The following is a 26394-nucleotide window of genomic DNA, read 5'->3' as shown; positions in this document are numbered from 1 at the left end:
ACTGATTAAACAAAGACCCGAGCTGTGGAGTTGTCAGGGCCATGGTCTTTAATGTGTTTGAAATACTTTGTAGAACAGCCGTCCTCCTACTGCTTTTAGTCCGCTTATCTAATTTTCAGCTTCTCCACTCCTTGTAAATGTGATAAATAAACTTTGTAATCGCATAACTGGGCTACTTTTGATGCCTGCCTGCAGATATCTTGTTCTTGAGGCTAGATCACACAGAAGTGTAAATCAACACTTTGCTTAATAAAGGACTTCTTAAAAAATGGCTTTTGGTCTTTTATTGTACAGCTGACCTGGAGGACTTGGTTGCCTAAGTCTTTTTATCAATGCTAATGCGATAAACTTCTTTTTACAGCTCCTACGAAAGGAGAGTCTTGATCATTCCTTTCTCCAAGTACTGTACTGCAGGAGCTTCCCCAAAGAACAGTTGAGGTTTAATAGGTTTTGTATAAAATGCTGAATTAACCAAGTTACTCTTTACGATGAACTCAGAGGATATAAATAATGCTGACCTCGTCTTGCGGGTAAGGAAAAGGAGCAGGAGTGTGGGGACGAGGATAAATCACTGGGTGAAAGCAAAAGCAAAGGGATAATTGTGTGTTCCCCATTGCACCCTTGATGCCAAAAATTTGTATTTGAGCAAAATTGATATGTGGGAATATCAGTATCGTGAGCTGGATTTTAACATCGGGTGGGCTGAGGTGGAAGAGTCATTTTTAGGGAAGGAAGAGCGGGAGGTTGAAGCAAATCCGTGCAGGGTGTTGGGGAGAGCAAACTTGTTGAATGCTGCGTTTCTGAACTTATTTTTTTTTAATGACCAGGAATTGAGTTAAAAAAATCATGTTCTTGGGCCTCGTTTCCTGTGCTGATGGCGAACTTTGTCAGACAAACCTCCGACAAATTGTTTTCTCTGATAACCAGTTAACACCGAGAAAGCAGATAGGCAAAAACTCTTATCATCTTGACAAGCGACGGGCTTTTTGTTGAAACTCAAACCAGAAGCTGTGTCAGTGTGTTGAGTTTACACCTTGCAATAATAATCCGTGCTTTTATCTGATCGGAGGGGGATTTTATAACTTTCGAATGGGTCTTTGGCGGGGAGCCAGCCCTACTGTCATTTTTTATTAACTTTCTTTTTTTTCTTCCCCTGTAGCCAGTCTGCTTTTTTTGTAATATTGTTTAAGGAATATGTATCCCATTCCTAGGGATATTGGGAAACGATATTTTAAAGTTTTGTGTCTCAGCCCATTAGAGGGGTCTATAAAACAATCGCAGTGGCAAATGTGCAGTAACTAATCAAAACCACTAAAGCTAACCACAGCGGTACTTCATTCCCTTTAAATCATAAAACCTCTTTTTTTTTTGCTCTGCCTTATCTACTGTCTCATCAGGAAAGAGCTAATTAGATTCTTCTAAAAAGTAAATATTGTCAGTTCATTGGTGGGTGGAGGTGATGGGAGGTAAGACGCGCTCGCCGTCAACATTGGCAAACCAATGCAGAAAACAAGGCGAAGTTATAAAAACCCTATAAAAAGCTATTTGAGTTTTAAAGGAGCTTGTTCCCTGTGTAGGTGGTATAAAAACTTTCCCTTACGATGGGTATGGCTGTTGTAGGCAGGGCCTGGAGGAGTCCATGACCTGCTTTCCTACTCCGTGTCATTCCCCATCTTCACTATGCAGGTTGGGGTTGCAGGTTTGGGGCCGCGTTTGCTTGATCACAAGCAGTCAAGTTACTTTGAAAAATTCAACTATGAAAAATTCAACTACTACTTGTCACTAGTGCTTTAAGCCAATACATTTAATTTCTCATGCAGAATGTTGGGTCTGTGTGCTTGGCTGGTTGGGTTGGCTTGGTTGAGTTGCAATGGGTGGTGAAGGTAGAGTTGCTGCTCCAAAGCTTGCAGGGTGGACTGGAAAGTATTGAGGACTTGTATTTAGGACTGTTGTATGACAAGCTCAAGGGGAAGAACCCCAAAGCCATGTCCTGCAAGGTTGAGCACTTGGCAAAGTGGCATACAGGTAACATAAAAGAAGCAGATGACTGGGAGAGAGAAAGCATGTAATAAAGGTAGAAGTGCTTTTTTTTCCCCTTGTTCCTTTGATTCTCTGTTTCTCAAGGAACAACAGCAAAAGGGATCGATTCTTCTGGTTGCATGCAGCCAACAAAACTTACCAGCTTCTCAGCTGTGGAGATGGAGGTCTCCTGGACTGCCCGATGGCCAACCTCAGTCCAGTTACAACAGCAAACGTAGGTCACTGACCTAAACCTGAACCCGGGGATGGAAAGCTGCCTTTGCTTCTTCTGTCAACCAGCCTGGAAATAGCGTTGCTGTCAGGGAGACTGGGATTTCTGCCGTGTCAGAGCGGCATAGGGTGTTCCTGTGCTGCAAGGAGGCTGCCAGACGGCTGTGCTTATCACGTGGATGAAGAAAGTAGCTGTGCTTGGAGGGAGTTTCAGCTACGTGAACGAAACGCTTTGTGTGTTATTGCTAAATGTAATGTTAGCTATGAACAGACATTTGGTTTCTTACCTTTTTTTTTATCGTCACATTAAGCAGAGAGTCAAGAGATTGATAGTCTTGTATAATAGAGGCAATTTTACAGAATAATACAAAAATGCACTTGCTTTCATGTAAACCACACCAAAAGGTAAGGGGATTTTTTATTTGATTTTTGTCCCTTGAGGGCTTTTCGCCTCCCCCATAGCCCCAGGTCCCTCCGTTTTCAGAGGGCACGCTGGAGTGTCGCCTGCACTTTGATGTGGTTTCTAAAGTGTGCCTCTTCATTGGGCTCCCTACAGATGCCTTTATGTGAAACAGAACATTAAAATCCAAATGTGCCTGCTCTGCAGGTCATTTTTCATGCTTTATGTGCTACGTCAAATATATTGCAGAGTTGTTCTGCTGCACCCCCAGCCCGGGAAGGTGCGGGTAACGAGATGGGGGTAAGAGCGGGGAGTTCCTTGGCGGTTAAGCCCAAATTTCTCCTTAGTTGCTTCCTCTGGGCCTCTCCCCAGGTCTTTCTTTCTCTCAAGGTGAAACTGAAACCTCGGTGACTTCACCCAAGGTTGCTGAAGTTAAAGAAAATTTGATATTTCTCACTTATAGGTCACTTCAGTCCAGATTGTTTCCTGCCAAGAGTGGGGGTGGGGGAAATGCCCTCCTGTTAATGGAAAAGCAATTACTATTTTTTCTGGCGTGTACGTTGTGTCATTCCAGCGTAACACCTAGGTTATGGGCTCTGCTCGTATCGCGCCGACTCCTGGGACTCCCAGCTGGCTATTGATGGGCTGCACCCATCGTGCGGCGATGGAGCAGCGGCTGTGTGAGATGGGGGTGACGTGCTGTGATGTGCACCGGTGTGCTGGAAGGGAATAAACATTGACTGGCTTACTTTGGGGCTATTTGTCTGTCTTTAAGGTAGAAATCCCTGGAAAGTCTCCTCCAATTTAGAATTCCTCCCCTCCAAATTCCTAAAGGTAAAAATTGCTCTTGGTGGACTGCAAAGCTTTTGTGCCTTTGGGAGCACCTCTCTGGCTGCTTTTTGTGGATCTCTGGGAGGTGGGACATACTTCCCCCCCCCCCCCCCCCCCCCCCCTTTTTTTTCTTTTTCCCAGTAGGTCCCTGGACTTTAATTCAGGTCAAAATTCTTCTTTTGATAAACTTTAGTTCATTTGCATTAAAAGTATGCAAAATGCAAAGCGTGGTGTTTGAATTTGGATGTTGAACTCCTTGGCCTAGAGCGATGCCTTTATCTAGAAGCACAGACTTTCTTGACTTTGGGGTTTTATTGATACCAATATTTATCAGGTCTTGTCAATATTTGATTTGGATCTTAGCAATATTGTCATCTGGGCAATAGATGTCATGTACTATTGTAGTTCTCTTGTGAGCATAGCTGAAGCTGAAGGATGACATTAATACTTCTAGTTTGAAAAGAGATGGGGGACCAAGATAATGTGTCCTCTGAGAACATGTCCACAAGGTCCTCTGTTGAGACTAATTCTGTGTTCAGCCTAAAAAGCTGAATGTTGCACGCTTAGGGCTTCGTCAGTGAAGTTCAGAGCTAGCGGCAGTATCCTTCAGCTTGTTAGCCCACATTTTTCCTCTCCCATGACCACTTTTTCTGCTGTGATCTTGCTACGCCCTGTTTAATGATCCGTTTCAAGCACAATGTTTTATCCAAAACTTTGCATTTTCCCATTCTTTGATTTCTTCCCTTTCTAGAGGAAAAAAGATTACATAAATTTGAGAGATTTTAATGAGTACAGTGGGCTTGCTTTTGGTGTAATTTACAGTGGATTCAGTGTTATAACTTCATTACCCTTCAGTTGAGTAACTTATGTCATACATGGGCGTATCTGAGAGTGGAATCGAGCCGCGAATCTCTTTGTTGTGTGGGCTTCAGAAGGACCAAACGCTCACTCCCCTTTTTGAAGTCCTAATTCTCTTTATATGATGTTGCAATGTCTTTCTATAGAGTTGAGCCTCTGAAGTTCGAGATTTCTAATGCAAAAAATACCACTTCTCCCCCAACTGCTTCAAGTATTGACGTTGCTAGCAAAATTTGTCTTCAGCAGTGCTCACATGGACCTTTTCCTGTGGCTGTTGCAAAAATCCCTATTGTTGAGACTCATCCCTTAAGAGATCTTTTTAATAAGCTTGGTTGGTAGTCCCCTTGCTCAGCCATTACTTCTCTTGTAGGAGCACTTGTACTAAACATCAAGGATACTACTGCTTTCCAACCACTAGAGGTCAAGATTGTGCTATGGCATAGCACAGGGCTGCTCGTCATGTAAGGTTTAGCTCTAATTCCTGGTGCAACCACGTCCAGTGTCAGCTATGTATATTTAATTTAATTATCAATTGCCATGTTTGGCAATTAAGATGAAGCCGACTGTATGTGCACAGTGTGAAGGGCACTTTGCCTTACACAACAGTAGAGCCCACTGGATTTTGCAAGGGTTGAGATATCCGTGCCGTGCTTGGGTTTTAATATTCTTCAGATCTAGAAACTACACAAGTAATCGGTCTCTCATGGAGTCTTTCTTCCCAAGGAGGGATTCAAAAGGGAGTTGAGCTGAGAGAGGCTGTAAAAATAAAACTTGCTCATAAATTATTTTTGTGTGATATTAATACTTTTAAGTGTTTAAAAGGAAATAATTTTGAAGGTTTGCGCTCTGGATAGAGCTTTCTACTTTCTGCAGTTCGGGTAGCAGAAGTCATTAGTTTTCTTTTGGTTTTTTATAGGTTCCACTTGTTTTAATTTTCCATTGTTTTCTAGCACAGTTGGTTTCACTGACAACCGTATCTACAATACCGTTTCTAGTGTTCTTTCTTCCTTCTAAAGCCAGGCTGTCACATTAGCATGGGGCAGGGGATGATCGCCTTTCGCCACCTCGTTTGTCTCCTGTTGTAGGGGAGCAATAAAATACACGGGTGCAGGTTTGATTCGGGTTGTACAAGTAGTTGCTAGAAATAGAGTTTATATTAATAACTGAAATATATATATAACTCAGTCTTTTTAAAAAAAGAAACATACCAGCTAAAATAATGCTTTCAAAAGGACATCTGGATGATTCCCATATACCTTTCTTTTTATATATAAAAAAAATTATAGAAAAATACAGGAGGGATCCTATAAATCTGTGTGATAATATCCATATAAATTTCAGGTTTTCATAGTGTTTAGGTTCTAGTTACTCCAGAGGCGAAGCCCACATGTGCAAAACCACCGCATCCGTTGGCTTGGCCTTTTCCCCCTTGTTTTGGCCATCATTTGGCACTTGTGGTGACAACAGTGTCTCTGTGCCATTCTGCCCTTCCCCTGCAGTTTTAAGTTCTTGGTCAAGTCTTTCAAACAATTGGGGCTAAACCATTTTTCCTGTCAAATATTGTGTCTGGTAACAATGAGGAAACCAAGTGAGTTTTTGCAGCAGAGCACAGGCATTGACCTCTGCTGCAAAGAAACCCCAAAGCCTCAGGAATAGGTATCAAGAGCGGTTCGAGGGAGCACCACCGAGTTCATGTGTTTTGCTCCCTGAATCGTGGCGCTTCTCCCAGCGAGCGAATTTTTGTTCAATACCTTTTACAGCTCATTCTGTACATCAGCAATGTACAATTAAGCTCTCCTGGGGTACCACAAAAATGCTTTCAGGAACCTCTGGGGTCCAGATGTGGAATGTTTTGTGCTGACATGGGTTGAAAAGAGGAACAAATCCAACAGTTAAGTACGTCCTTTAATTTAGCCTGTGACAGTCACCACATGGCCTATGGGCTAATATTTCTGCATCTGTGCTGTAAATAGATCAATATGGCAGTATGATGGGTTTGGCATTTTGATTTGTGAAGAGTCAGAATATTGTTTGTATTGTTGCATAATCCCTGGAATGGTTTCTTTGGAATATCTGGGTTAGGAAAAACATAACATTTCTAAGTTCAATTAAGTGTGTGTTTTATTTTGTCTCATTTGTCGTATTTCATGACTGATTGCATCTTTTGGCTGAAAAAAAATTAAAAATCCGAGGATGCTATTGTAAAAGGTGAAATCTGCTTTTTTTCTAGGCACAGCAGCAAAGAAACCTGGACAATATTGTATCACAGCATCCCAGAATAAGCGGGGGGAAGAAGTCCAAGAAAGAAGTCTGCGCAAGCTCAGATGTGGAGGTAAAAAACACTAGCCCCATGTCTGAGCAAGATTCTGGTATCCTGGATGTTGAAGATGAGGATGAGGATGAAGAGGTAACTGTATAACATCAAATCCAGGAGACTGGACAGTTTGGGGGTGATCAGTGTTGTCTCAAACAGTGTTTGCACCTCACTCAGTCTTTCATGTTGCCATGCAGCATGTCATAAAGATGCAGAATAAGCTATAGAACATGGGGTGTGTTTCAGTATTGGGTTAATTTGCACTATTGTCCCTATTCTCGTTGGCAGGCTCAGCAGAAGGGCCAAGTATTGTATGAGAACTGAACAGCCCACGTCTTCTGTCCCCCAGCCCAAGGGTTGCACTTCTGTGCTTACTTGGGAAGGCAGTTTGGTATCTATCCTTCATTTGAAAAAAGATAAGTTGCTGCGTAGCGCATGAGATACTTGGCCTTTTCTGTGGGACAAGTGTCTTGGTGGCAGAGACATACTTTGTGTTGAAAAAGATTGCAGAATTTTTTTAAATGCAGTTTTTAATTCCTTGATGTGCTCCCTTCTTCTTGTCTCCCGTTCTGCTGCTGCTTCCTCAGACTATCAGTCTGTTGTTTTTGTTAACCACAAAACATAACCTCGCTGATAGTGTTGGTTCTTCTTTCCTCCCTGCTCTAGAGGATAGTGCATGCAGTGGGACATCTTGGATTTGTGGCGCATAAAATGTGGGAGAGCCCTGTCCCTCTGTGTTTCAGGAAAGGCAGCTTGGAGATACCTACTTGGAGTGCAGGTCATGAGGTGTTGAGCTTTTTGATGTGTTCTTAATTTGTTGTGATGCAGTCTTGGGTTGGACCTTTTGGCAAGTTTTATCTGCCACGCTGGATGCTTTTTCTCTTATTGCTGAAGCCTCTGTTATGTCAAGAGAATGATATTTTCAGCTACAACCCGTAACTGAATGGGGTAGTATTTATTGCCCTGAACTTGACAGTCCATGACCAGCCAGAGAAGAGGATTAAAAGATTAATAACAAGTTTCTAAAGTTTAGAATAGTGTGGGTTGCTCAAGTGGTTCTGTGCTCGTGTTCTGCCTTTTTCCCTGCAGTTCAATTCTCTCTTCTTCATCTCTGGTACACTTCCAAGGCAGACCGAGGAGCTCACCACTTACTTCACAGGGACCAAACTGTAGCGTATGACCCAGAGCCCTCACGCTGCGCCGAAACCATCTGGGTGGGCTATTTACTCCTACATCAAAATGGAAATAGAGCAGAAGTTAAACAAAAGAAAAATGAGTGGGAAGGGCACGTTTTTTGAAAACAAACATTGATTTGAATAGATCTATTTTGGTATTTCCGTGTTAAAAAATAAAAATCTGGTCCTTCAATAGTTCTTGTTCCATCTCACTCTTGAAATCTCTCGCTTGCTGTGGCGCGGGTTCTTGCAAAACCAAGTGGCAGTGTGAAACGTGGCGGTACTTGTGTTGTACGCAAAGTTTGAATGAATTAGAATTAGAACTTAGAGTTGAATTTCAGTTAGAATTGAAAGGTATGAGGAAGAGTATAAGGCAAACAATAAGGAGGGAAGAGTTTGAAGACAATAATTTGTATAGCGCTGCTGGGACAAATCTCGCCAGTCGTTTGATGAACGGAATTGACTCATCTGGAGGCAGATGAAATCCCATCTCTGGGTGTCTTTGAAGCCAGGCTGGCAGCGGTACGGGAGGGAACTTGCGGTGGGGATGACCTGGCCGCCGGTGGGAGGCGGCGGGGGGGGGGGCCGGGGCAGCGGCCGCTGTCCGTGGTGATGAAACGGAGCACGGAGGGGGAAGGTCTCCTGCGAAGACCTCTCTGCCTCGTTTACCCACGAGGTTTTAGCTCTTCCCCACATTCCTGCCTCCTGGGGGGTCTTTTCCTTTTTTTTTTTTTTTTTTTTTTTTTGTGAAATAAAAATGATTTGTTTGTTAGTACAAATAGATCTGTCATCCGGAAACGGAGCCGTTAAATCTGAGGGAGCGCCGTGTGTGGCTGAAGACCACGTCTGAAGGCTGTGGATGTTGTTTACCTGGACTTTAGCAAAGCCTGTGACACCGTTTCCCACAGCGTTCTCCTGGAGAAACCGACTGCTCGTGGCTTGGACGGGTGTACTCTTTGCTGGGTAAAAAACTGGCTGGATGGCCGAGCCCAGAGAGTTGTGGTGAATGTAGTTAAATCCAGTTGGTGGCCGGTCACACAAGCGGTGTTCCCCAGTGCTCAGTATTGGGGCCAGTTCTGTTTAATATCATCAATGATTTGGACGAGGGGATCGAGTGCACCCTCAGTAAGTTTGCAGATGACACCAAGCTGGGTGGGAGTGTTGATCTGCTCGAGGATAGGAAGGCTCTACAGAGGGATCTGGACAGGCTGGATCGATGGGCCGAGGCCAGTTGTACGAGGTTCAACAAGGCTGAGTCCCGGGTCCTGCACTTGGGTCACAACAACCCAGTGCAACGCTACAGGCTTGGGGAAGAGTGGCTGGAAAGCTGCCTGGCAGAGAAAGACCCGGGGGTGCTGGTTGACAGCCGGCTGAACGTGAGCCAGCAGCGTGCCCAGGTGGCCAAGAAGGCCAACGGCATCCTGGCTTGTATCAGAAATAGTGTGGCCGGCAGGAGCAGGGCAGGGATCGCCCCCCTGTACTCGGCACTGGTGAGGCCGCACCTCAAGTCCTGTGTTCAGTTTTGGGCCCCTCACTGCGAGAAAGACATTGAGGGGCTGGAGCGTGTCCAGAGAAGGGCAACGAAGCTGGTAAAGGGTCTAGAGCACAAGTCTCATGAGGAGCGGCTGAGGGAGCTGGGTTTGTTTAACCTGGAGAAAAGGAGGCTGAGGGGAGACCTTATCGCTCTCTACAACTACCTGAAAGGAGGTTGTAGTGAGGTGGGTGTCTGTCTCTTCTCCCAGGTAACAAGCAATAGGACAAGAGGAAACGGCCTCAAGTTTCTCCAGGGGAGGTTTAGATTGAATATTAGGAAAAATTCCTTCACTGAAAGGGTTGTCAAGCATTGGAACAGGCTGCCCAGGGAAGTGGTTGGGTCTCCATCCCTGGAGGTATTTGAAAGATGTGTAGATGTGGTGCTTAGGGACATGGTTTAGTGGTAGACCTGATATTGTTAAGTTTACGGTTGGACTTGATTTTAAAGGTCCTTTCCAGCCTGAATGATTCTGTGATTCTATTCTATGAGTGTGTAGTGAGTTGACCTTGGCCAGAGGCTAAGCCCTCACCCAGTTGCTCACTCACCCCCTGCCCCTCAGAAGAATTGGGGAGACAATGTGAAGGATAAAAGTGAGAAAACTCATGGGTCAAGGTAAAGACAGTTTAATAAGTGAAGGGAAAAAACCCCACCAAGTGATGCAAAAGCAATCACTCACCAACTCCCAGGAGCAGACCAATGCCCAGCCAGTGTCCGGGCAACGGCTACTTTTGAAAAAATCTACCCCCTTTACCCCAGTTTTATTGCTGAGCATGATGTTACATGGTATGGAATATTTCTTTGGTCAGTTTGGGTCAGCTGTCCCAGCTGTGTCCCCTCCCATCCTCTTGTGCAGCCCCAGCCTGCTTGCTGGGGGCATGCAGAGTGAGAAACAGAGAAAGGTCTTCATGCTGTGTAAGTACTGTTTAGCAATAGCTAATAGTGTGTTATCAACACTGTTTTGGTCACACATCTAAACCACAGCACCATATGGGCTGTAATGAACAAAATGAACACCATCCTAGCCAAAACCAGTACAGTTTGTCAAATGTTAATGGGACATTCTTTGGTAAGGGTTCTCTAATGTTACAGGCCAACTGCAAAATTGTTTTTCGTGGTTGACGGGTTCATTCCTAGCTTTTCATCTTCTCGTGTGACTCTTTCCTTCTGATTATCTGCTTTGTGCAGTGACAAAGAGGGAGAGTTAGAATACTATTAATACAGAATTTGAGTCTCCAAAATTAATCCTTATTGCTTAAAATTGTTAGTATTAAGTGTCCTGAGTGCAAGTGAAGTGCATCTCGTTTCCTGCACATCCCCCATGTCCTGGAACAATGGAGAAGGCTTTCTGGGCTTAGAGGGACAGTACTGCAACAAGTGGGCACGTGTCGTTTGCTATGCTCTGGCCCTCACCAAGATTGCTGAGGCTTACACTTCTCAAGAATGTACAGAATACTGCTAACAAGAAAACCTGGAGAAAGAAAAGACAGACCCTTGTTAGAATCAAGTCAGTAGACAAGTAAAGAAATGATCTTGGAGCATTCAGAGACTGCACTGGTAGCTCTTGCTCTTGACTTGTCACAGCTAATAAAACCAACTGGTAACTGCAGGTTTCTATTTGGAAGACAGCCAGTGAAGACTGGTTGAAGATGGAAAGGGAAGAATGAAGGGCACCTTACACCCACTCCTCCTCAGAATTGAAAACAGGATGGTCCTAGGTGTTTCTGATTAAGTTTAGACAGGAGAGCTCCTGATCCTGGTCCGTAGGCTGGAAAAAGTGGGGTTGATATGTATATATTTTTTTTTCCTCTAGGAAATATCTGAGACCTTTCAGCAGGCTGTGTTACGGAGTTCTCCACCTAGGATGAACTGTTTTGGAGATCCCGTGATTCCTCACCCATACACAGCAATCCCTTCATCCCTGCAGCAAAATTTACAGGAAAGGCTTTGAAAGGGAAGAAAGAACAGAAGGGTTTTGCTTATACTGTTGTATGTATTCCAGTGTAGATCATTCTCTCCCTTGGAGTAGTGTCAGAGAGCTCTGCCAGCTGCATTCAAGAGGACAAATACAAGATGTTGTTCTCCACTCCATTAGCGTTCTCCAGTTTGGAGACATCATGGTACAGACTTGTCCCACTTAAGTACAGATGCTTCACTGAGCTGCAGAAGCTCCCACTACAATCAGAGTGAGGGAGTGGGCACAGCTGTAAAGCGAGCTGGGAGAAGGCTCAAATTCAGGTTTTTATGAATGTCAAGTTGCAGAAGGAGAATTTGCGTTTCACAATGAGTAGCTCCACAGTCTGTTCAGTTTGTTCCAGCTGTTCCCTTTGTAGTAAAAAGCATCCAGAAAACTACAAAGCTCATCCAGATTCTTCTCATTTTCAGTGATTTTTCTTCTGCGTTCTTGTTGAATACGGCAGGACAAACTCGCCTGCATTGTGCCTCCTTTCTTCTTGTCCTCAAAAAAGGCTGGTCAGGTGTCTGTGAAGTGGTTGGGTCGAATTGGACTCCCTGGTGCTCCTTTGTGAGAGGCAGGAAGTTCTAAGGAAGGACATCACACTTCAGAATAACAGCCACTCAACTGTCTTTGAAGAACAAATCAACAAATTCCAGACGGTTTTCTATTTGGAGAAGGAGTTTGGCACTCAGGACATCAGCAGGTGTGAGGTGTAGCCAAAAATTCATCATGCTTCTGGCGTTCCTTCAGGTTGACCTGGCCGTAAGAATAAGTTGTAATTCTCAAGTGAGTGTAATAGATTTCTTACTAAGTTGTGGGAGCTAGAGCAGGGACCCCAGGGATCTCTCTTGACTTTCCCTGATAAATGGCTTTGTTAGATGCTATCAGCCTCCACCTTTTGTTTCCTTCCACTAGTAGTTATGCAAGAAATATCTTGGACACCAAGAAAAACCTCTCTATTTCCAGACAAAGCTGTCTGCCTGTTGTCTATAACGTGAGCCAGGGTGAGATCAGTTAGTCTGCAGGACCATCTGGCCACTTCCAGTATTACAGTATCCTGAGCATCCTCTTGACTGTACAAATACAATTATTTTTTTCCCCTAAGGTTAAGCACGGGACACACTGGAGCAGTCGAAGGACACCAAGACCACACAAGATGTAGCAAATTTACAGCACAGTTTGTTCTGTACCTCCATTCAGCGTGGAATATAAAGTGCTTCCCAGCTGCTGGTACCCAAAGAGGTTAGATGTGATTAGTTGAATCATAGAATCCTTTGGGTTGGAAGGGACCTTTAAAGGTCACCTAGTCTAACCCCCCTGCAATGAGCAGGGACATCTTCAACTCGATCAGGTTGCTCAGAGCCCCGTCCAGCCTGACCTTGAATTATTCCAGGGATGGGGCATCGACCACCTCTCTGGGCAACCTGTGCCAGGGTTTCACCACCCTCATTGTAAAAAATTTCGTCCTTATATCTAGTCTCAATCTACCCTCTTTTAGTTTAAAACCATTATCCCTTGTCCTCTCACTACAGGCCCTACTAAAAAGTCTGTCCCCATCTTTCTTATAAGCCCTCTTTAAGTACTGAAAGGCCACAATAAGGTCTCCCCGGAGCCTTCTCTTCTCCGGGCTGAACAACCCCAACTCTCTCAGCCTGTTCTCATAGCAGAGGTGTTCCAGCCCTCTGATCATCTTCGTGTCCCTCCTCTGGACCCGCTCCAACAGGTCCATGTCTGTGTTGTACTGCGGGCTCCAGAGCTGGATGCGGTGCAGAACCAACACTAGTTCCAGCAGCGGAGTTTTACTCCGTAAGGGGAATGGATGCTTTCTGCAGTGTATCACATGAAGACACCCAGTGGGTTCAGTGTCCTCCGGTGGCCTTGAGCCTTTGTGGGTGCAGTGTCGCGTGTGCTCGTGTTCCTCTGCACCAGCTCATCCATGTACGTCAATCAATGGGCCTGTGAGATGGTTCATAAAACACCTCTCTTGAATTCCTGGTGTTTAAGTCTGGAGGTTTTTTCCCTCACTGAAAGAAGGGTGAATCTGTCTGTGCCTGTGTCATGTCTTTACATCAAAAACTAAGAAGGATCAGAGATTTAAGCCATAGTATCGTGAATTTTCTGAAGTCAGACCAGAGCATCCCTTAACTCTGGACCAGCCTTGTGTTGGTGGCAGCTACAGTTGAACATTTCTATTGAAAACTTGGCTTCCATGGGTTAAATTTGCTACAGTCGGCGTTTAACCCGACTGAAAATGTTCTTGCAAAAAGAGAGGGTTTGGCTGTTTACAGAGACTGACAGGTCTGCCTCTGCTCCCAGCACCAGGAACGTGCTGGATGCAGGATTTGGGATTGAGGTTTGTGAAGCTGATGTTTCGTGGACTGGGAAAATTTTGGAGAAGATGAATAAATTCTTTGTTCTGCAAATCAAAAAAAAAAAAAAAAGATTAGGCTGAAGGGGAGATGTCAGGGGAGTAATCAGTCCTGTTGTTGAGGCAGCTCTAGTTCTCATTTCATCGTCAAGTTTCAAAAATCAGAGATTTATTTATTTTTTTGAACACTGGTAGTGCAGCTTTGGCTAAGAAAATCCAGTCACTGCTAAAGGGGATGTGCCATGCCTGAATCTTTATATATGCCTAAATATTAGATAAATATCTAAATATGTAAAGATTAGATATGTTTAAATTGTGCAACATGTTAAACTAGCCACAGAGATAATTTCATACATTCTATATATTCAGAGGCCTATACTGGTTAGTCTGGAAAGATTTCAAACGATAGGATTATTATTTCTTCTGTTGTAGGGCTATGGCTATATGCAGAACACGTGGTCTGTTCTTTTTCCTTAAAATATATTGTAGGTTTATACCCTGCATAAAATCCTAGCAAGTTTTTTGGGTGCATGTCTTTCTGTTTGCAAAAAGCTTTCTTGTGATCCAGGACTTGCGCTTCCATGTCTGATAGTGTTCTACCTAGATTAGCAATTTTAAAGCTATTAATGTCTCGGAGATGTTAACTCTGCAGAATAGTCCAGCATATTTTTTTTGTGAGTGTGTGTGTGTGGGCTTAAAAGTTTTTGCAGAAGATCAGAGACTGTGAAAATGTTGCAGTCTGCTTTGAAAGAATTTCTCTGGGGGAGTAAACTCTGTTTTTGGCAATACCCTGATTTCACAAATCTTTATCAGAAATATTTCTCTGTGGACCATGTTCAACTAGTGCCCCAAATCCAAGAGGAGCAAAACCGTTTGATCCTGAATTCAAATTCATAGGAAAACATTGCCTGCTTTGATGATGTTGTGAAGGGATGACAGATTTCTCCTCCCTTGGAAAAACATGGGGTGGACTCGGGTCCATCCAGTCCAGCTTCCCCACACTGATGGTGGTCGCCGGAGGATGGCTGGGTCGAGCGAGTACCGATACTTCCCTGTCTGCTTTAGCCATCTCCAGCAGTTTTGCAATCGGGGATATCTGAGCCAGAAGTGTTTTACTGTTTTACCAACTGGAGACCAATTGCGCTTAATGCTGGAGGAATACAGCAAGGCAAAACCTGTGTCCCGAGGAGTCCGCAAACTAGCTGAAATCTGGATTTGGGAGCTATTTAGGGAGATTAGGGGGCCTGGGGGACTGCAAATGGAAAATAAATGACCAGGAAGGCATGATAAAATTGGCATTAACACAATAAAACTGCTGCCTAGTGTTTGCAGTTGTCAATTATGGTCTTATAAAAGGTAAAAGCAAGAGATGTGAGTGAGACTGGTGAGCTGTGTTTCACAGCTGCTTGCCCTCGGTTCGGCTGTAACGCTTCTGCTGGGGCATGTTGAATAGCCAGGTTCAGTGTGGAAAGGGTCACCCAGGCGATGCCAACCCCATCCCTCGCTTGGAAACCTTCCTCCTTCCCGGTGAGCCAACCTTACCCGTCTGTAAGAGCTGCTCAAATGGCACGATGGAGTGCCCGGTGCAAGGGAGGGGTGGAAAGCCCAGCGAGAGGGATGAGCAGGCTCATGCCGTACCCCAGTAATACTTTTTGCTGCCTTGTTCCCGATGAGCTGGCTGCTTCCCCTCCCTGCACCACCATGTTGGGACTGTCAAGTTTTTGGGGGTCTCGAAGCGATGCCGGTGGTGCGGGATGGGATGCTCGCACGCCGTGTGTTGCTGCTCTGTCTGTCTCTGTAGCTTCTTTCATCGTTTCGGCTCTAACCAAGAACCTATGTAGCGCTGAGGACTGAGTTTCTTTGCATGGAGGAGATTCTTTAACAGCTCCTGTTCCACATTATACAGGAAGCTATTTAACAAAATCCCCTGTTTTCCCTTTCCAGCCCATAATTTCTGCACTCCCCTGCTTGAAGCCACTGCTTTAGATGAGGAGGACCACTCGCCCCAGGCGCTTTGGGCAGTGTTGGTTGAGGCTTGCATACCCTCATCCAGCTAGAAACTTCTCTCTTCTTCATCCTACCTCCTTTTTAGCAGAAATGCCTCTTAAGCATAATTAAAAATATATAAAATAAACATGTTTCCCAGGCCTGTCCATTGGTCCCTTTCATCTTTTTCCCCTTTTTTCCACCACATGTCAACAGAACACACCCCTTCTCTCTGGATTTTGGGGGAGAAGGACGGTTGCCTTAGCTTTATGCCTCGGCCAACAAGCTTAATGCTGTGCTGGCTTCAACATATCCAAAGGACACAAGCTTCTTGTATGCAAATTTCTTCTCTGATCTTTCCTCTCACCCTCCCTCTTTCTGTCCCACCCTTCAAAAATGCGCTTCCTTGTCCCTGTGCAAGACTCACTATGTTGTTGAAAGGTGGTGGAGTCTGTGTGGCGTGTGCCTTTTAAGAAAAAAAATAAAAAATAAAATAGAATTTGTGCTTTTAAAGAAATCAAACTAGAAATCTAGAGAATAAGTTGGGTTTGGTCGTGTGTCCCGTCCGTGTCCGTCCCCCGTTCCCCCCCCCCCCCCCCCCCGTTGCATAAGTACCAGAACGGCTTGTGCCAGGATGCTTGAACTTGTATTTAAGCCTATGTTCAAAATTAAATCTCTGTTGAGCTGGCTAACAGAGGGCCAAAATGCTGCAATGGGATTTCCTAGGGGACTGTAAATGAAGTGAGAGCAATATTACATGAAATTTCCCTACTTTAAGAAAGTTTAAGAAATGTATAGTCAGATATAGGTAGATCCCAATATTCACTTTAATTGTTACCTACCTGAAATCTTGGTGTTGCTCTGTTGGACTTGCATGTATCTGAGTTGCACTTACCTGTATGTAATATATTGGAGTTGCACTTACCTATACTTGTTCTGCACATTTCACGCTGATCTCCTGTTGTCTTTTAGGTGCCTGGAGCCCAGGACCTGGTGGACTTCTCACCGGTGTACCGATGCCTGCACATATACTCTGTCCTGGTAAGTAACTCTGTGCTGCCCGCAAGACTGGCACTGACACTGGACTGTGGTTTAAAGAAGACGATGGAGTACTGCTCCTTCCATCGCTGCTGCTGGAAGGAAGTGGTTGCAAAAATTTTATTAATGTTCACCTAGCTAGGAAGTGTGTTACCTGAAGTAGAAAGTAGGCCAGTGCTGGATGGATGCTCACAGTTACTTCATGCAAGCCACAGAAATACAAAGGGATAGTTTCTCCAACTATTGCAGACCCTGGGTTTATAATATACATATTTCTTGGTCATATAATTTTCCTCCAAGAATTCTTCTTTGACCACAGTAGCTTCATTATTCAGTGTAAATGGAGGAGTTGTGGGGAGGAAATTGGTTTAAAATGTGTTGTTTGCTGCGCTTAGGAGAACTTTGCCGCTCTTCAAACATTGTTTGACAGGAGCAGATTTGCTGCAGTCCCACCAAATCCACCATTTGACTGTATCACTCCCAGTTTCCTGACAGGCTTTGCGTGCACTGAAAAATATGGCCAAACTGAAACTGTTCTGTGTTGGTGTTTAGTTATTGGCTAAAAAGTGTAACTCCGAGCAGTGTCATGTTCTTGAGAACTTTTCAAGAGAACTCCCATCTCTGTGGATGTAGGCTGCTAGATGAGCTGCAGTTTCTCCTAGGCGCTATGAGTACGTAAGGCATTGATTTTTTTACTTATTTAACGAGAGCAGATGAGATGCCCTTTGTAGCTTACCCTTCAACTTTTAATTTCTAAGATGCCTCCAGCAGCATACGAGCCTTGCATCTGCGGACCCAAAGAACCTGTGTTGTTTGCATCCATTCTTTAACATCGTTAGGAGAGAGAGAGCTTTCAGAGGGCTCTTCTCCTGTGGTTGAGCAATCTGAAGCCCAGGCAGCAGATGAAAGGAGCACTCTGTTCGCAGCTTTCCTCCCTTTCCACGGTGGAGCCAGGCTTGAGAGAGAATTGTTTTTAAGGCACTTCTAAAGCCAGTTTCTCCAGCAATACATACAAATGAATTTGCGAAAGGAAAAGAATTGTCATTAAAAACATTTATATAAAATCTTTTCGTGCCCTCATCTGTTAATAATTATGTAATTTGGCTACATTACCACGATATTTTATTGGAATGAAAAAGTTAACCTACCCAAAATGTGTTACTCTGTTTATCTTGGACAAAAACCTCCTCCTCAAACCTGGTGTTGGGAGCCCGGTTCAGGGAGTGTGCTAATTGAAGATTACAACTGGTCTGAAATGCTTTGTGGATTTCAAAGTATCACTTTATTTGGAGAAACTTCAGTGAAGAATATGTATAATGAAAACAGGATTAGGAATCCTATTTGTGTAGCTTACGTGCATTTGTTTAATGCAAGGGTATTTATTTAATTGTGTATTTATACATAAAGCTGTTATGAAAAGGATGACAAGCTTTCGATGGTGGACATAACAGTTTTGCACATTTGAAATAGTCTCGTTTCTACACCGAGGCTTTGTTGTTGTCTTGTTGCTTTACTTTTTAATCTGAAATATCAATTGGTTCTCTGAAGCGTTTTAGGGAAATGTTGCTGCTAGAAGACAGGTTTCATGGCCGGCGTTTTGTGGTGGATCTGCATGGGATTGTCTTCTGCTGGAGGTGGGAACAGTGCAGTGGACTTGGTGATGGTGAGGTTAAACCTGGTGCAGGGGTTTCATGGCAGGGGTTAGCGTCCTCTGTCCCCATCCTGAGCTGAGATCATTCAATCCTTCTACCCCTACTCTCCTCTAATTCAGCCAGAAGCCCTAGTAATGCGAAAAAATATATAGCAGGGGTCTAAGGAAGGTGTGTTAGTGAGACAGGAGCAAGAGAAAAAGGTAACTAACCGTAGTAAAGGCTCCTGAAAAGAAAATTGCCCTTTTCCTGACCTGTGATTGAATCCTGCTCTGGCTTTCTAGGCCCAACTTGGGTTGAACAATGTCAGAGATCCAGCAAGCATCGAGGGAAACAGCCACATCAGTGTCAGACGGAAGGATCATAATGTAATAGTTACCAAAAAATCCTAATATTTGTCATTTACAATAGCGTTATCTAAATGCTTGGCCTGCAGTTAAAAAGGCCCACGTTGAATAAACATTGAGATATTTATTATTTTTAGTGAAATCGACCTTCCAGTCACCTCAGTTTTATGGCTGTGCTGCTTATAAATTCCCAAAGGATTATTTGAAAAATCCTACTCATATCTGCCAGCCTTATCAGCAGGGCAGAAGTTCACATATTGTAACGGGAGGTCAGCCTTCGGTCATGGTCTTACAGAGGGGGCCAGGCACCTGTAAATCCTTCCTTCAGCAACCAAGGCGAAGTACAATATCAAACAGGCGAGGAGACTTTTCCAGGAAACGCTGAACTTTCTCAGGAAGGGCAGAGGAGGGGGAAAGAAAGTGAAGGAAGGTCAGGCGGGGGTTAATTGAGAGTTGGACCTTGGCGTGGTGGCGGCTCCGGGGAGGACAGGCTCTGGTGGGATGCTTTATGGGACTATTCATCGGCGATTCCTTTTCTTGTGAGAAACGGGCCGGCTGACGGTGTCTTGAGGAAGAAATGGGCGTAGGGGAGGCTTTGAATATCTGCAGATACCGAACAAAACATCACAGGAGTGTATTTGTGTATTATACTTGGAGTTGTGCACACGGATAACCCTTCTTTGCTCAAATAACCCTTTGATTTCGTGATTTGGGTTTATGTCCCTAAACGGTGCCTAGAACAACAAGTCCTTACCCTGCCTGTGGTTTCTGCATGCAGCAAATACTCTCTGAATTGCATGGAAAAAGGCTTTTCAGATGACAGGTTTGGTTTGAAGTTGGTATGAATCGATAACCACTGAACGACCTCAGTGTCTCGGTGGGAATCCTGGTAATATTAAACGAATGTGTACCGTCCGTTTCCTAAGAAAATGAAAAAAAGACTGGCTGGAACCATGGATATGGTGGTTCTTCAGATGCCAGGAGCACCATATAAAAGGGTTAAGCGGGGGGAGCCAGCAGGAGAGCCAGGAGATGTGAGTCTTGAGGCCTGTCCTGGTCTCCTTGGTCAGTTGGCCAAAGTCCGTGTCTCGTTTTAGCTGATCGTAAACACTAAACCCAACTTAGTTTCTGTTCAGCAGTGATGTGCTATTTAAGGACATTCATCTGCAGCGTGGTTAGGCTGCTAGGCTGTTGATATCAGGTATATCTTTTCCTTGAGTTAATAGAGAAGTTTGTTGAAAATGGTAATATTATTATATAAAGAAGAAACAAGAATATTTCAGTGAAGTGATTTTGCCATTGACGTTTTTATCTTTTTATGTTGTCTTTGACCAAAGTCTATGTAATGCTCGAGTTGCTTTGATCGATATCCAAAATAAATTAGGAAAGGTGAGGTTTGGGCCAGATGGTTTATCTGCTGGAGCATCTGAACAGCTGTTGGGTGCCTTGTATTTCAAGGCCAAGACATGGAGTTGCTTTGCTTTACATAACATAAAATGAAAAGCAGTTTTTGTTTCATGTTTCCCGTAAGCTGTAGCAAGGCAGAAAGCAAAGAGTGAACGAAGAGCAGAAAGGAATTAAAAAAAAAAAAAAAGGTGCCAAAAAAAAGTCAGAGTGGTTTGCACAGAGGGTGCTCCCAAGAAGTTGTCTCAAAGGCAGCTGACGGTGATTTAAGTCGCTTAAGCTCCTGCTTCAGCCAGTGCTGTTGCCTGTTAGTACTCATTTAGGGTTTGCCTTAGCTAGGTCGTTTTTTTTTTAGCTTTATGCTAATTGGTTACCAATTACTTTGAGGTTCTTAACATGTTCATGAAGACACTGGTATTGACACTCCCAGCTCTTTGATCCGAGCTACAAAGGGGTCATTTTAGGGTAAAGAACAAGTGTCCAAAAAAAAAAAAAAAAAAAAGAGAGCAGATTCTGATGTAAATACAGGCTTAAAACTGTAGCTGCCTTCTAGTTGATGAAGTATTTCTGGAGAATCCCAGAGCTGGATAATTTAGATAAATAGCAGTTGACAGGTATTTACTATAAATTTGTCGTATCTCGCCAGTGACATTTTTATCTGCTGTATTGCTTCTTACCCTAGGCGCTTGAACCCTAAAGCTGCTTTGATGCACCAAATACATTAGGAAAGGTAAAAAAATGTAAAAGAAATAATACCCTCTACTTCACTAAAAATAATCAGTGTAGAAATATCTTTAAATTCCTGTATTAAAATGCATGCGTTGTGTGTAGATTGTGTCCACTTGGTACATTTTTGCTCGCCTATTTTAGTGAAGAATATAATGTTTTATATCTCTGAGCTGTGCGGAGTCAGCATGGCCTTAGGAGGAGAAACTAGGGTTTATTTTTGCTTATTGTTAAAATTGCTACGTTTTGATTGCAGAAGCTGCGTGGGGATTCGAGGTGAACTGTTTGGCTGGGGATGGGAAACACCACTTTGTATCTCCAAGCCGAGCAGATTTCATTTGAAGTGGGAGATGCTGCAAATCCGGCGGCGGATCATTAGTCTCCCTCCAGCCCTCCACTTAAATCGTATTTTTTTTATTCCTCTTAGAAGTGTGCTAGTGATTGTGCTGCCTGCATTAAGGCTCGTTTTTCTGCCTTTGTGGGCTAATAAATTGGCAGGCTGGTTGCTCATCTGCTTGCCGGTGGTGGCTGTGACGCAGCCGGTCGTTCCTGCCCCCTCCCCACCTCTCTCGGGGGGGCTCCAGCATCCCCACCAAAATGTTTGTTCTTTGGTAACAGGGCAAAACAATTGAAGTTCTTCTTTCAAGGGATGAGAAAGCCTCTTATAGGAACCACAATTCAAATAATAAGAGCTACCCAACCCTCTCTTTCATATGAAAACATCTCTTTTTTCTCTTTGTAACACTAGTTGTTTCTTTTATTTGATACTGAAACACGAACCCTACCATGGAAAGTCTGTGGCTTACTTCTATTTTGGAGATCAGAGTTGTAAAGTTTTCCCTCCGTGTCCTTGGGAACTTTAAAACTTTTTTTTTTTGGGGGGGGGGCGGGTAGTGGAAAAAATTTCCTTCTCGAAGTCTCTGGTAACTCCTTGTTCATCTCAGACACTTTGCAGATTGTCCCATCGTTGTGTCCTGGCATATCTCACTGTCTGCTGACTTGGCTGACCCACTGGTGCCTGGTGGAGTTAGATAGCTATAAACACAGCACTGAGATCATAGGGAAAGGCTGAGGGTGAGACACTTTGTGCACTGGATTGATAAGGACACAGGAAAAGCCATTAGAGTGAACTGGTGTCAGTGACCTGTGATAACCATTCTGTACTACGTGCTAATGGACCCTGGGTAGTGTGTCTGTCTGTAGTGGCAATAGATTTAACTTTTGTAATTGTCATATTGCTCTTTTAACCCTGTGACCTTATTACCCATGAGAAAACCACTTGGCTTCGATCAAAGAAGCAGCAAAGAAATCAGTGTTCATTCTAAGCTGGCTAGATATGATCACAGGCAGCCTTGATTCTTAAAATATTCAGCTTGGAAAACAGACATGTTAGGGGGGAGAAAAAAAAAAGGGAGGTTTACTACAATAGCCCGGATGCAGACTTCTTGTCACCTGAGGTTAGGAACAGCAGCCGTGCTTTCCCAGGGCTTTGCAAAGCTCTGCACAGTCACTTACTCACTGAAAATATACTGATATTTTACATTTAATGCTGGTTTCATCCCGATTCACTCACTCCCATTCCACTCTTAATGGCTAACTCTGTTAGTCCTAATCAGGGGAAATATATTGCATCTCTTCAGTATTTCACTGAATCATTCAGGATGAATGGGACCTCAGCAGGTCTCTGGTCCAACCTCCTGCCCAAAGTAGGGGCAGCTCTGACATCAGACCAGGTTGCTCAGGGCTTTATCCAGTCTGGTCTTGAAAACCTCCAAGGACCAAGACTGCAGAACCTCTCAGGGCAACCTGTTCTGCTCCGTGCCCTCCTTGTAGGTGTTGAAGGTGGCTGTTGGGTCCCCCTGAAGCAGTCACTCCACCAGAGTGAACAAGCTCCATTAACCTCCCACTGTGGGGCAAGTGCTCCAGCCCCAACCATCTTGGTGGCCTCCAGTGAACTCGCTCTGGTTTATTGGTGTCTTTCCTGTATTTGGGAGGCCCAAAACTGGATGCAGTGTATACATACAGTCTTAACGAGTGCTGCGTAGAGGGGGATAATCGCTTCCCTCAATCTACTGGCTTGGCTCCTGTTAATACAGCCCAGGAGGCTGTTGGCCGCCTCTGCTGCCAGGGCAGACGGCTGGCCCGTGTTCAGCTTGCTGTCTGCCAAGGCTCTTGGTCCTTATCCACAGAGCTGCTCCCCAGGCAGTCAGTCCCCAGTCTGTGTTGTTGTAAGAGGTTCTTCCCTCCCAGGTGCAGGACTTGGCATTTCTCCTTACTTATATTCATCAGGTATCATTCCTGTCAGCCCATTCCTCCAGTGTGTTGAGATTCTCGGGATGGTGGCCCTGCTCTTGAGTGTATTGACTTTTCCTCCCAGTTTGGTGTCATCTGCAAAGCGCATGAGAGCATGCTCTGTTGCCTCCTCCCAAGTCACTGATAAAGATGTTAAGCAGGACAGGTCCCAGAACAGACCCCGTTGTGGTTCCCCACCTGTTACCAGCTCCCCTGTAGGGTACAACTTGTTAATCACCACCCTCCGAACCTGACCACCCCACTAATTATTTACCCATCCAGCTGATCACTTATCCAGACTGGGACATCCGAATTTAGGTACAGGAATATTGTGGAAAAGCATGTCAAAAACCTTGCTAAAATCAGTGACACCCACTGCTTTCCCTTCATCCATAAATCCTGTCATGCACTCATAGAAGGCAATCAGGTTGTTGGCATAACTTTTCCGTGTTAAATATGTGCTGGTTGTCCCCAGTCCCCTTCTCCTCCATATTCCTGGAATGTGCCCCAGGAGCACTTGGCTCATGACTTCCCTAGGGACTGAAGCGAGGCTGAGTGTGCTGTAGTTCCTCAGATCATCTTTTCAGCCTTTATTGCAACATTTACCTTTTTCTGCTTGTTGGGAGCGTGTCTTTTTTTTTATGGTATTTTAACTACTATGGGATCTTTGGTTCTAGAGAGCCCTAAGATCAGGACTGATTTTGTTAAGAGATGTTCACCTTGAGTGGTGCAGAATAGTCGGCTGAAGGACCCAAAGAGCAAAAGTGGTATTTGTATTGTGTAAGTGTGGGAAGGCTCTTCCTAAGATTTGCTCTGTTTCCGGGTGTTGAGGCTCAGGGGGGTCCCAGGAATGTTTGGAAAATGCCACAGCTACCGCGGAGAACTTTGTGGTGGTGTCCAGAAGCGGTGATATCTCAAAAATAACAAGTGATAGAGACGGAAGTGCACTGATTTGCAAAGAATTTCCCTGAAGAGCATTGAGTTTTCTAAGGTAAAACTCAAGTCTAACAGAAAGGGAAATCTCTAACAAGCATTCCCATTCTTTTCTCATCCTCTGGTTGTAGACTTATAATAATTTAGACTGGAAGAGACTTTAGAGGACTTTGGTCCAATCCTCCACTCAGGGCTAAATTTGAAGTCGTATCAGGGATCTCAGCGCCACCTCCAGTTGAGTTTTGAGGATCTCCAAGGGTGGAGACTGCCCAGCCTTTCTGGGTCCCTGTTCCAGTGTTTGACTACCCTTACTATATTTTTTTTTTTCCTGTTAAATTAATTTGAATTTATCTTTTTGCATTTTTGTCTCTTGTGTCTCCTTTTACTGTGCATTTCCAAGGGAAGCCTGGCTCCATCCACCCTGTATTAGATATGCTTTCTCACCCTTCTCCTTCCTCACCTTTCCTCACGTGTTGTGTGCTCCAGCTCCCTCAATTACCTTGGTGACCACTGCTGGCCTTGCTTCAATGTGTAGTACACCAGTATTTCTACAGCTGCTCTTCTGCATAACACTTTTAAAGCCTTTTTTTATTGCAACTGGATCACGAGTGACACTCTTCCACTGGGCTAATGGTCATATTCCATATTTAGGACTTATTTTTCCCCTAAAAGTAAATAAATGGCACTCTCAGAGCTAGTTCATAGTGACATGTGAAAGATACTGCAACATAACCCTAGACCCAAATTTGACCCTGGTGAATCAGTTGCAGTTTTTCTCGACTATCGCCAAAACTGGAGGGAGAGCAGAGTCCCAGGAACCCTTCTTGGAAGTGAAGAGTCTTGCCTGCAGGGTGCCCTTAGTGGCATTGCCTCCAGACTCCATGTGTGGAAATCACTGAAAAGCAAGAGTAATAATACGCGTGTAAGAGTAATAAACATACGCGTGGAAGCAAAACTGTGAGAATATACTGTTCCTGGCTTACCTTGTGCTGTCGAGTGTTTTAGTCACCCTGGGCTTCAAATTGATCTCAGTAGAGTATGTGTAAGATGTGGGCTCTCTAAGACTGCTAGAAAAAGAGGCATTAGGAGGATCCTTCTGTATGAGGACTGTTGAGCTATGCGTGTTAGTGAAGCTGTGTATTTTGTGCATAAATTAACCCTGGGGGAATTATCATGTGCTGACCAGAAACTTCAGATTTTTTCGCTTTTAAAGAGGAGAGTGTGTTTGTGGGGGAGGAGGGGGCTGTAAAATAATAAGCCACCATGTTTTATGCGTCTCAGAAAATAGCTTGGTGCACAGCTGCGGTTGCTGTTTTCCTGCTATGTATGTTGTTTCTCATCTTAAAGGCCTATATGCAGTGTATCTGGGAAATGATTGCCATCCTGTTTTCAATAAAACCCTTTTTTTATGAAGGGTCTTGAGTTGGCTGGACATTAATTCTCAATCTGTTTACAAATATTTGCGCAGGAAAGGGTGAGCAATGTTCAGGACGGGCTTGTGACGCATATACCCCCTATTTCAGTCCTTTGTTCAGGAAAATGTGGAAACAAGGCAGTTGTACAATGAACAAATGTTGCCTTCGCATTCCAGGAGCGTGGCGCGGGAGCCGCTTGCTGCGGGGCAGCCGTGGTCTAGCAGTGGGAAGATGAGAAGCACACAGACCGCCATGCCAACACAAAAAAGATGCTTCAGCTCAGAGATCAACAGGCAGCTTGAGTCGTATTTTATGAAGGGTGATGGAAAAGCTCCGATTCAGGGGGTTGATAATTGCTGTATACAAAAGCAGGGATATGTGCAACATGTTCAGAAGGTGAGCGTTGCCCTCAGAGAGGTTTTTCTTGGCTCTGCTCGCCTGAATCCCTTGGAATGAGAGGTTTGGCTTCTGAGAAAAGCGCCTCATCTCTTTTATCATTTGAAGCTGGTACCTGGAGGTCTGGGTGACTTATGATCTTCTAGTTTCTCCACTTTGCGGAGACTTAATCATCTACTCACAGACACTGAGCAACCCACAAGAGCTGTTATGAGAGCAGGGATTTGTCTCTTGCCTTTAAATCATCTCTCCTGGCTTCACTACCTCCAGCTTGTCTTGCCCCAGCCATGGTTGTCGTATGGTGTTGAAATGCCTTGGAATCCTTCAGAATAAAAAACTTATTAAGAATAACACAGTCTAAAAAATTGTGCCTGTTCCTTCTTGTAATTGTGTCAAATATTAACCAAAGGACATACATGTAACTATATAGCAAACTCTTTATTGTAGTAATAGCTTGGGTATGCCACAGAACATGTTTTCTACAGCCGCTGCTGGGTAGGAAGCCTCGTGATATTTTTGCGTAT

General features: G+C 44.2%; 1 protein-coding gene across 8 annotated transcripts in view; it reads left to right on the top strand.

Moving 5' to 3' along the window:
* Positions 1 to 26394, top strand: part of EXOC6B (exocyst complex component 6B) — a 310232-nt gene that overhangs the window by 139278 nt on the left and 144560 nt on the right. For 7 of the 8 annotated variants that reach the window (XM_030017657.1, XM_030017649.1, XM_030017629.1 and 4 more), the window contains 2 exons: positions 6570 to 6746; positions 16643 to 16711. In XM_030017657.1, the coding sequence (XP_029873517.1) occupies positions 6570 to 6746; positions 16643 to 16711 (246 nt within the window). The remainder of the gene's footprint in view (positions 1 to 6569; positions 6747 to 16642; positions 16712 to 26394) is intronic. The other variant, XM_030017639.1, reaches the window with a different exon arrangement.

Source organism: Aquila chrysaetos, chromosome 1, assembly GCF_900496995.4.
Source record: "Aquila chrysaetos chrysaetos chromosome 1, bAquChr1.4, whole genome shotgun sequence".
Lineage (NCBI taxonomy): Eukaryota > Metazoa > Chordata > Aves > Accipitriformes > Accipitridae > Aquila > Aquila chrysaetos.
Note: the sequence above shows the minus strand (reverse complement) of the source record. Positions and strands in the feature narration are given on the sequence as shown.